This window comes from Centruroides sculpturatus, unplaced genomic scaffold (assembly GCF_000671375.1).
Source record: "Centruroides sculpturatus isolate CEXI.00-Female unplaced genomic scaffold, Cexi_2.0 scaffold1079, whole genome shotgun sequence".
Classification (NCBI taxonomy): Eukaryota; Metazoa; Arthropoda; class Arachnida; order Scorpiones; family Buthidae; genus Centruroides; species Centruroides sculpturatus.
In genome coordinates, this window is record NW_019385267.1 from 16,453 (window position 1) to 27,682 (window position 11,230).

The 11,230-nt window shown below is 24.4% G+C and overlaps 1 protein-coding gene across 1 annotated transcript; it reads left to right on the plus strand.

Moving 5' to 3' along the window:
* The first annotated feature begins 1,587 nt into the window (after positions 1-1,587).
* LOC111636901 lies at positions 1,588-8,864 on the plus strand. The gene is made up of 7 exons (XM_023382290.1): positions 1,588-1,594; positions 7,348-7,423; positions 7,523-7,765; positions 7,893-7,963; positions 8,035-8,172; positions 8,246-8,492; positions 8,570-8,864. The coding sequence occupies exons 1-7, from the start codon at positions 1,592-1,594 to the stop codon at positions 8,698-8,700; spliced, it is 909 nt and encodes a 302-aa protein (XP_023238058.1). The 5' UTR covers positions 1,588-1,591; the 3' UTR covers positions 8,701-8,864.
* Positions 8,865-11,230: the final 2,366 nt, after the last annotated feature.

Here is an 11,230-nt window from a genome sequence, read left to right on the forward strand (position 1 = left end):
ATTCCGTTTTATATGAATTCCATGTTGTACGAGTCACTTAGATTTTACAAATACGTGTGCCGAGCTGTGAACGGCTCACGTATTCGTAAAATCTAAGTGACTCGTACAACATGGAATTCATATAAAACGGAATAATCAACAGTGTTATAGGGGGTCGACTGGTATATTTTTCTGTGTGTAGATTTAACTGTACAAAATATACCCTTCTTTTTTTAAATTCTCTTCTCTTTGCGAGCATTTAGTAATGCCTTTTATCAATGCCCATCATAGGTTTGACCAAGCTTACAATAGGATAAATGGGAGGAACGAGATAAATTGGACTGATGGCAACACAAGGACGATCTGTCGAGGAGGTGCATCCCTATATAAATTGGTCCCTATTTAGGTGTTAAATGTACGAAGAATACCCGAAAAATTCCACGTTGATCAGGCACGAACTCGCGGTCAACTACTATTGTTCGATGGTTTTATCCACTCACTTTTGGACCATGGAATGGGGTTTTCTTCTTTGATTTATTCCAAATTCGAGAGTGATCTAACACCTTCAGAGGTAGAACCACTTCGAATGTCTAAAATAAAATTAAATATGTATAAAAGAAAAACTTTATTGAAGAATCAACTATAAGTCTTTATCATAAAATATATAAAAGTTTGTAAAAAACAGATGTTAAAATATAAAAAAAAAATTGCTGAGACAAACAGAAAGATAAATTTTATATATTGAAATGTTAATAAAAAAATGTCGTGAATGTTTAAAACTATTCAAGGAAATTTATTATAAAAGCTTTGTGTAAAGGATCAGAGAATAATAAAATTACATACAAACTTAACGACGTGAAAAGTGATTCTTGAATAAAATTAAAATGTAATGTATAGTTTAAAATTAATTATAAAGTACAGAAATAAATTTTAAATTGATTTTAATTTATCCATAGAAAGATTTAACATTTAAATTTTATCGAATATCCTTTTGAAATTATCTACTAAAGAGGAACAATTTTGTGTAGTTGAACTAATTATAGAAAACAAAGGAAAAATACTTTTCTATTAAATAAATCAAGGAGAAAATTACTTCAAAAGACAGAATTTAACATTGTCTTAACAAAGATCGAATTGAAAATTAATAGTTATTTATTAAATCAAGATATGTTTAGACAAGTTAATAATTATTAAGCATTCTGTTGATTTAATTTTCATCGTCCATTAATTAACCTCTCCTGTTTTAAGTATACGCTATTAATGAATATTCTGTAATATTCCTAAGATGGCAATAAACTGAAATGGCAGAATATTGTATCAATTGTAAAGGGCAATAAACCTTTTACTGAATATATTCTCTAACAGAGAATAACAAGCATTTTATCAAATATGCTAAACTACATTATACATTAACATCTGAATTTTGATTTTGTATTCTAATGTTAAATGTAAAAAAAAAAAACTCACTAAAGAACTTGGTATATTTAGTAGTTATAAATTGATTTTTTTTTTTGTTCGATAGAATCGACTGTTTGAAGTATCTTAAAGCTGAAGAAATACAGAAAAGAAATATTTAGTAAACGTGACTTGAAACTGGGAGAAGAAAAACTGTATGGTAAGAATACTCAGTGCCTGGTCTTCTTTTCTTTTTGATTTTATGCTGTCTATCAATGTTCTACGACTTTTTTCATAGAAATCTAACATATAAAATTGAATTTTATCTATAAAAAAAATTAATTAATTAATTTTGAAAATAGTATTAAAGGCTTAAAATAAAAAAAACGTTATTCGAGTCCCAAATTATATTAAATTTCTAACAATGCAAACACAATTGAATTTTACACGCTACCGTGATTTTTTTTTTGTTTAAGAAAAGGATCATTTCTTAACTTACTTTACATTGTTAACCTTTAATAGAATTAATTTTAACACGAAAGTAAATGTTTGGGGCTCTTGAAATCTTACTGAATCATTCTAACTCCAAGGGTTGTTAATGAAAAATCGTTACAGCTTGCAGTTTAAAGTAAATTTTCCATAAATTAATTAAAATGTATACTGAATGTATATTTTCTAAATCTTCTTATCTTATATCGGTAGATATAAATGCAAAGGATTAAATTTTAATTAACGTATTATTTAATATATATTTTTCCTTTAACAAATTTCCATAAAATAATGAGAAGTCATAAACGTTTAAATACTTAGGAAGAGCAGTTAATGTCATGTTTATTAAGTAAATATGAATTTACAGGATTTATTTTATTAGTAGTAACAATTAAGGAACTCTTCATGTTTTTTTCCTCTCTCTCTCTATATATATATATATATATTTATTTATTTACTTAATAAACATGACAGTAACTACTCTTACTATCTGTTGAGTTTTAATATAGATGAATGAAGCGAATAATAATTGATTCTATGGAGACTAAAGAAAGAATCGAGCGGTTTTCTACTGTTTCGCTGCTGAAATATCTTTAATATTTTACTTTCATGTCGACAGTACACATTACTTTTAAAGGAATGGAGTAAGATAATATCTTTTAAGTTTGTGTAATGCTAAAAAAAAAATAAGTTTTAATAACAAAGATTAAGTAAAAAAATTCCATTAAAATATTTAAAACAATTATCAGTAAAATAAATCCATAAAAAACTTAAGTAAAAATATAATCACTTCTTTTAAAAGTAATAACAAAATATAACAATAACTTAAAAATAACTTAGAAAAGATAAAAATTAGTGTTGTTTTATATATATATATATATATGTTCCGTTAAAGTATACATTAAACTAATCAAATTCACCTGTTATATATAATATATCTTAATTACGTATATTTCTGAAAGGGTTTTAATGGACATACACACACACACTTGTTTCGTTTCCTCTCAAATAAACGGTCCTCGAGTACTTTTCATATAATAAAGTGTATTGTGATGGATTTCGGTGTTAGACTGAGCATTTTCAGCTGTTTTACCGAACTGGAAACGGTCCAAATGCGTAAATTTAGATAAATATTCGAAAGTTTATTTATTTTCATCATTTCTTTTATGAATAATTCTTCAAAAGCTTTAAGGTATCTTGAAAAACTTCAAAAGAAAACAGCGCTCTTTCAATGAGGAATTTTGCTGATTTTTATCGATTGTATATTCGAATTTATTATTTTTATAAAATTATAATTAACTTATCTGGCACACAGATCACATTTATTTAACTTTCACTTTATTGAATGGTTGCTCTTATCGAATAGAATCCATCTATGAATATCTTATAACTGAATGATTGTCTATGTACTTTTCTATGACACAACATCACTCAAGAATCACGAACTCTCCTCCTCGTGTCTTATCTAGAAGAAAGATTAATGAAGTTTTAAATTACAGATGGAATCTTCTTCTCCTTTATAGGATTAATATATTTACTCTCTGATATCATCTTAATAAATTCGTAAGATTTTTTCTATGTAATTTTTACTAAAATGATGCAAAATTTATTTTATTAGCAGTGAAAACAATTAACGATTTTCTTTTTTGCCATAAACCTTTCTCATTCCTATTAACACCATTAAAAAAAAAAACAAAGCTAGCCTCAATACTGCATCCTGTCTCCATCTGTTGACAAAAATATTTAATAAATTTATTCGTGATAAAATTAATTTAAAAATAATAAGAATAATAATAATAATTAAATTAATGTTANCCATTTCGCTCTATATCATTTTTGCAGTGATTCAGTGATTATGATATATATATATATATATTTATTTATTTATTTTAAGAACATCTATGGTACGTTATTTATGAGGAACCAATATGTTTCCAAGATGGCGCCTATAAGTACAATACATGTTCTGACTTCTTTAAATGACATCATATTTCAACTGTACTTCTTCCAAGACATTGAGCACATAGTAGGACATGAATGTAGCCTACATAAATTTAAAAATAGAGTAGAAATTTTTTGACAACATCTATAGCTGTCTTCCCATTACAAACCAAGGAAAAAAAATAATAATAAATTAGTATATCTTATTAAGAAAAATTTTATATATACATGCGTATAAATATATATATATCAATTTAATTAAATTAAATAACTTATATTTATATAATGTATTCAATTCGAGTAAGTATATTAAAAGGATGAAGAAAGTTGGATGAGAGAAAAACTATTTTATTGAATTTTTTATATTGAAATATTTTAAACAATTGCTGGATTCTTTCCAGATTTAAAAGGGAAAAAAAATGTTAAAAAATTCTATCTTATAATAACGTAAAACGAAATAGCAAAATACACATTTAATGTACCGTATTCAGTTGTTATAAGAATAAGTTTTAAGGTACAGTACTATACAGGAGATTTGAAATATTTCCTTTCAGAAACATACTATTAAATCTTGTATATTTATAGATTTAGGTCACAAAAAACTGCTCTAAAAATGTTTTTTAAATATATATTTTTCTTATAAAAGAAGAAGAAGAAGAAGAAGAAAAAGTGTATATATAGTAAAGGGATTTACTAAAATAGAAGTGAGAAGATACAAGATTGGCATAATGGAATTATCATTATTTATTCTCCAATTAAATTATCACGACCGCTAAATAATAGTATTAGTAAGTATTTAAATGTAATTTATCATTTGTATTTAAGAAACGTAGCAATTATAGAAAATCCTTTTATTCCTCATTGTCTCGATTAGTATGATTCAACCTTAAGGATTTGTTGTTCTCAATAGTTTGATGAACGTTGCCTCTTTTTTTACTAGATCGATAGCAACAATTAGTTCTTTCTTGTTCAAACTTTATCTTCATTTTTTGAAGTGGCTTTATGTTGTCAACGAGTAGAAGCTCTTCAGATAAGAACACTTGCCATAGATTTCTATCTTCTACAATATTGACAGAATGTTGTCATTTTTGCAAACTTCTCTTATAAAAATCAAAATAATTAATTAATTTTAATAATTAATTAAAAGTTTGTAGTAAAAACTTTTACAGAAGTACAAGTATTTTTACTTATTATATAAAGGAGAGGTGAAAAAAAAATGAATAGACGTAAAAGAAATAAAGAAACTCTTGAATTTTTGAAATTATCCATCTGGGAATTCATACAAATGAAAAATACCAAGAAGAATACGATTTATGAATTATATTTCTTTATAAAGTGTATCATTTTCCTCTGATATATTCTCTTACACTTTATGTTTTTTTCGAGTGAATAAACTAAAAATGGTAGCTCTTGTTTTCCATGAATGCATTAAATTATAAAGTTCTCCTTTCTGTTTGTTCAATTTAATTAAAAAAAAAGTGTTTAATATCTCACATACGCGATAATAAAAAATGATATATTTGTAACATTTAATGCATTTAACTTAAATTTTATTTCCACTTTTCTAATTTAACTTTCGTCTTCAATATTTTTTTATACAAATTACATTAGTAGAAAGAATTTACTTCGTGTCTTATATGTTGTATTGAATGATTTATCATTTAGATTTTAGAATAAATAATATACATATAAATAACTACAAATTATTTAAAAAGAAAGAAAGGAAAAGTAGAAGGTTTGATCAATAAAACGTCGAGTAAAAAGAAATCAATTTTGCCATTACTTAAATGTTATCTAATGGTAAATAATTCATTTCTCGAGTCAATGATATATTTTCTTCACTCCTTTCAATTATTGATGCAAATGGATGAAAATAACCATTTCGCATCCTTACATGCATTATTTAATACATTTTAAATCATTTTTTTATGATAAGTTCTTCTGTTTCTTCTCTTAATGATGCGGTTTTCTTAGTTTTCTAAAGTTGATGCGCTTATTAATAATATTAAATTATCTCATAAAATGACTATTATATATATATATATATATTCTGATATAATGTTAAATTGTTATTCTGTACATATATCAAAGAAATTATCGAGTTTGAAAAAGTAATAATAAAACTGTCAAGTAATATGACGAAATTCTTGCAAGTTTCTGAAAGAATTGCTACTTCTGGTTATTCTTATTCTTATTGTATACGACCACATTTTTTGCTCAATTATAGGAAGTTTTTGTATAATATAGAGAGAACCACAAAATTTTTAGATGTAAACGTCCAGTTATAAGAATTTATGTTTTAAAGATAAGCAAAATTTAAGAGATTCGTCTGGTAGTTTATATGATTTATATTTATTTCAATCTATATTTTCTGATAAGCTTAACTTTATGAGTTTCTATATATATATATATATNTGATATTTTGATTAATAACTTGTTTTTGAGTTAGTATCAAGTACATATGTTTATCAATTTATGTGTGCAATTGCAATCAATGAACAAGTTACAATAACAACTTAACGTAAGGAGCTATTTTGGTATCAAAAATTTATATGACTACATACTATAATAAATTCTCTATGCGATGACGAAGAAACATGTGCTTTAATTCGATAAATAGAATCATTTCTTTAATTTTAATATATAATTTTAGATGTTTATCATCATATTTTATGAGATTTTACCATCAAAAATCTATATAAAGAAAAGATTAAATCTAAGAGAATTTACCGGATTTTTATTAATGTTATTATGTAAATACAATATTCTATTGATACTGATGTCAAGTGTTATGCCATGTTCCTGTGTTATTATTAATATAAACGATGTTTTAGTGATTTCTGATTATATAACACGTGTATTTAATGTTGCTACTTTCTGTAATGTGATGTAAATACTATGAGTAAAATCTAATGTTTCTGTACATTTATTTGCATAATATATATGTAAAAAGAATTTCAATCATAATAAATAAGATGTTTACTCTGTTATAATGGATTGTTTTATGATTAGAGATGTTCGTCTCTCTCATTAACCATAGCATACGACTATCAGATTACGATGTATTATCCCTATATAATGTTATAACATTAATTAAAGTTAATAAAAAAAATGAAATTTTTAATTATAATTAATTAATTAATTATATTACAGTATTAGTAATTACTAATAATAAAAGAAAAGAATTTGTTTCTATACTCTTAAGCTTTTAATTATAATCAGGTGAATTTAAATGAAATTTTACATAATTAAAATAAAATGATTATTTAAATTTAATAAATAATGCAAATATTTATAGTTTTTTTAAAAATAATTATTATTAGTTTATATTATAATTTTTCTCGTTATGAAAAAACTTTTAATTGAAAATACATTATAGTCGAAATATGTAAATTTAAAAGACAACCTGTGAAGTTTATTACATTAACCTTAATAATCTTTGTTTTTACGTGGATTATTCTTTAAAAAAAAGCGAGTAAGAATATTCTTTTTTTATTATATTAAGATCTATAATATTTATTAATTAATAATTATATTAAATAGGATACGAATTCGAGATATTGGACTATGGCTGATTTCAAAAGTTTACAAATATATTTAGGTGGCATGATGCAAAGATGTAATAAATAATACTCTTATTATTATATTTTTAAAGTATTTATCACCTTATTTTCCTATATATATAGGCCTAAATATCCCCCTATTTTTTTTTTTATAGCTGGAAATTTGAATCTACGTTGTGTAGTATGTTTGAGACCAGCTTGGAACTATTATTATGGAGCACACGCATGCAAATATTGTCAATATTTCTTTGTAACTACTGTCATTTACAGAAAAATTTATTTTTGCTCTCATAGTGGAAATTGTCCCTTAATAAAAATCGGTGTAAACGAAAATAGTTGTAAATTCTGTCGTATGGATCAAAGTATTTCTAAAGGAATGATGGTGATTAAAGTTGGAAGTGAGCCTTATTATTTACTGTAATTTTATTTAATAAATTAACTATAATTTTTTTTAAAAATGCTAGATTAAAACAATTTGGAATAAATTATTTAAATTTTTATAAACAAAAAATTCTTCCTTCCTAGAATATGACCAACGTAAGAATTCGTATTACTTAAAACAAGCAAGGAATTTCATTGTGAAATCAAATCCTTCAGTAAGTTTTTAAACAAATCTATATATATTTTCGTGTAAAAGTTTCTTTTATATACATAGTATTTTTTATAGGAGGAACCATTAAATCCATACGCTGTGGCAGAAATAAGAGCTTTTGCGAAGACCATACACGAGTTAAAAAAGTTTTTTGTAAAATGGATGAATAGAGGACATATGCAAGATTATTTTGTTTCTCTCCCTCGTAGTCGAGTAATTAATCTAATAAATTCTTTTTCGTTTGAATAATTATTTATAATTTATATATACATATTGATTTTTTTAGCGTATAAAGTGTTTAGAAAGATTGGTAATAATGAGGATTGCAGATGATTCTGTAGATCTTCACGATGTTTTGGTATTACAAGATAAATATTATATCGATCCGTACTTAATTCCAATTTCAAGCTTACAGTACGTTGCTATACAAATTTTGGAAATGGTAAGATACGTTCAAGATAATAGTGGTGAAATAGATAGTGTTTTTCACAGATTTGATGAGACCTTACTAGGCGAACTCATTACCTATCTCGGTAAGCATTAAAGTATTTGAGTTTTCATTAAAAAAAAAGCAGTTTTTTTATATATATTTTTTCACTTTATTTTGAAGATATAAGAGAAGACTCGTGTTATCAAGCATTTAGATTTAAAATTGTGGCTACAGCAGAATGGCTTAAAACTTGTTACGATGAATTCAAAAAATATGCTCCAGATCTTATTTGTCAACGTTATTCTGTATAAAATTTATAATTGTGAATATAAATCATATTATAATTAACAAATTTTATAAATTAAAATTATTGTTTTCTGCTCCTGATGTTCAAAATGACTAAAGAATTAGTTAATTACATATTTCAATTTTAATATATGCAATTTATAAAAGCAATAATGCTGAGAATATTACTTAAATTTTTGTATTTATAAATATATATATACATACAATTTTCCTGATTTGTTCTGGTTGATTTTTCTCTATATCATAAATCAAAATAGATCACACTTTTTATTATATAAAGGAATCAATAGGTTGAAGTTATAACTGAAATTCTCATTCTGAAAGGCAGTTCATCTGCAGTTTGAATGATAAAACGGTAACATAAGTCAATCAGCGTGTATTACTTTTGACAAATATGATTTATAAAGAATATTAGAGGGACTTGTGATTATCAAAATACAAGTCGAACATTGACTTTGTCATACCAACTCCATCAAAATACTCCTAAATTATTTTTAACTACAGTCGACCCCCCCTATAACACTGTTGATAATTCCGTATTATATGAATTCCATGTTGTACGAGTCACTTAGATTTTACAAATACGTGTGCCGGGCTGTGAACTGCTCACGTATTTGTAAAATCTAAATGACTCGTACAACATGGAATTCATATAAAACGGAATTATCAACAGTGTTATAGGGGGGTCGACTTGTAAAACAAAAGTTACCTTTAACTATAAAAACATTTTAATTTATTATATCTATTTTATGAAACTGAATAAGAAGAGCTGATAATACGGCAAATTCTTTACAATTGCATTAAATTATAATAATATTGAAAAGATAAGCAAGAACATAATACACAAATGACTTAAAATATTAAATTTAATTCCAGTACAGTGCAATAAAGTAATTTCTATTGCATCAAATGCATGGACAGAGTGAAGCATTCGATGCATTAGAAAGCCTGTAATACNCAAATATATATTATAAAAAATAAAAAAAAAAATTGTTACAGTACATATAAGTTATAGTTCAGAAAGTAATATTGTGTTATTAATAAGGCCTCATTTAATAGATTTTCTTCATGTCATGTGATAAATTACTTTAAAAAATTGCGATTTTTATTGGTTAAAAGTTTCTCAAAGTTATATATATATAATCTTAGTAATATTTCAAGTATATTAAGAAAAATAAACAGGAAAACGTCTACATTCTATACAACAATATTAATATACCAAAAGTTTGATTAAAATCTGATAGCAAGACACAGAGTAATAAAAAGATTTTGTAAATGCACTCTTATTTAGATAAGTTTGTTTTATATTTTAATATGAGAATATATTAAAAATGTAAAATAGCTTCCTGCAGATACACAGTGTACATGATGACTATGATTCTTTTACTTTAAGAATTCAATGTAGAAAAAGAAATTAAAAAAAAAAAATGTAAAGAAATGTTTATAAAATAACAAAACTTTTCAATATTTGAACATTGTGTATATTTTTTTTATTAAGTCAATCTTTTTTTTTAAAGCTTAAAAACGTAAAAATACGTGGAAACGTGCTCCATTTATTAAAATCGGTCGCTTTAACATTTACGTTTATTTACTTTCTAAATAATATTTTTATGGCATCAATGGTTCAAATTACAATATGAGAAAAGGAATTTTAAATGAACACAAATATTTTATTAAATTAAAAATTTATTCCTTGTTTTTTTTATGTTATTTTATTTTAAATAATGTTTTTCGTTGATTCGCTGTAACTTTGATCATAACTCATTTATCTCATTTACTTTTTTTTTTCTTCTTTCTATATACATGATAGATAGAAATCTTAAAGATAAAATATAGTTTGATCAAGTCTTCCTTCATCTATTTTATATAAGATTTTAAAATAAGAAGATACAAAAATAATAATTCAGTTTATCTGTTGATTTAATTAAATTTTTTTTTTTTTTTGGTTTTTTAAATTGTAAAAAGTACACTATAAATAATGCAGTATTATATTTTATATGATTTATGCCCTTAGAGAACTTTTTGTATGTCTTTTTATGTAACATAAGTATAAACACTAAAAGTTCCTTGAAGATAGAACGTGCCCTATGGGAAATTTTCTTCATCCTATCCTTGTCATTTTGTCACATAAAAAAAAAAGATGGGGGCGAGATGTAACTGTGATCTGGATGTAAACAACACTTTTAAATTTTTGAAGAATCTCATATAAAATTGTATTTTAAAAATAAGTATTTTCATCTGTTAGAATGTTTTACTGGAAAATACAAGCAAAATCTTAAACTTTTATTTGTATATAAGTTTATTTTTTCCCCCTTTCTACCTGAAAAAAAATAATACATTTTATTTTTATGAATGAAAAAATTGTAATGTAAATTTCGAATAAATCTTATATTTTATATAAGAATAATAATGATTTTTTTAAAAAATTAATTATAATTAATTCAGCTTAAACATGCTTAATTTCGATAATCATTAAACTAAATCAATTATTATTAAAGAGGAAAATTTATCTGTTGCTATTACAGTCGACCCCAG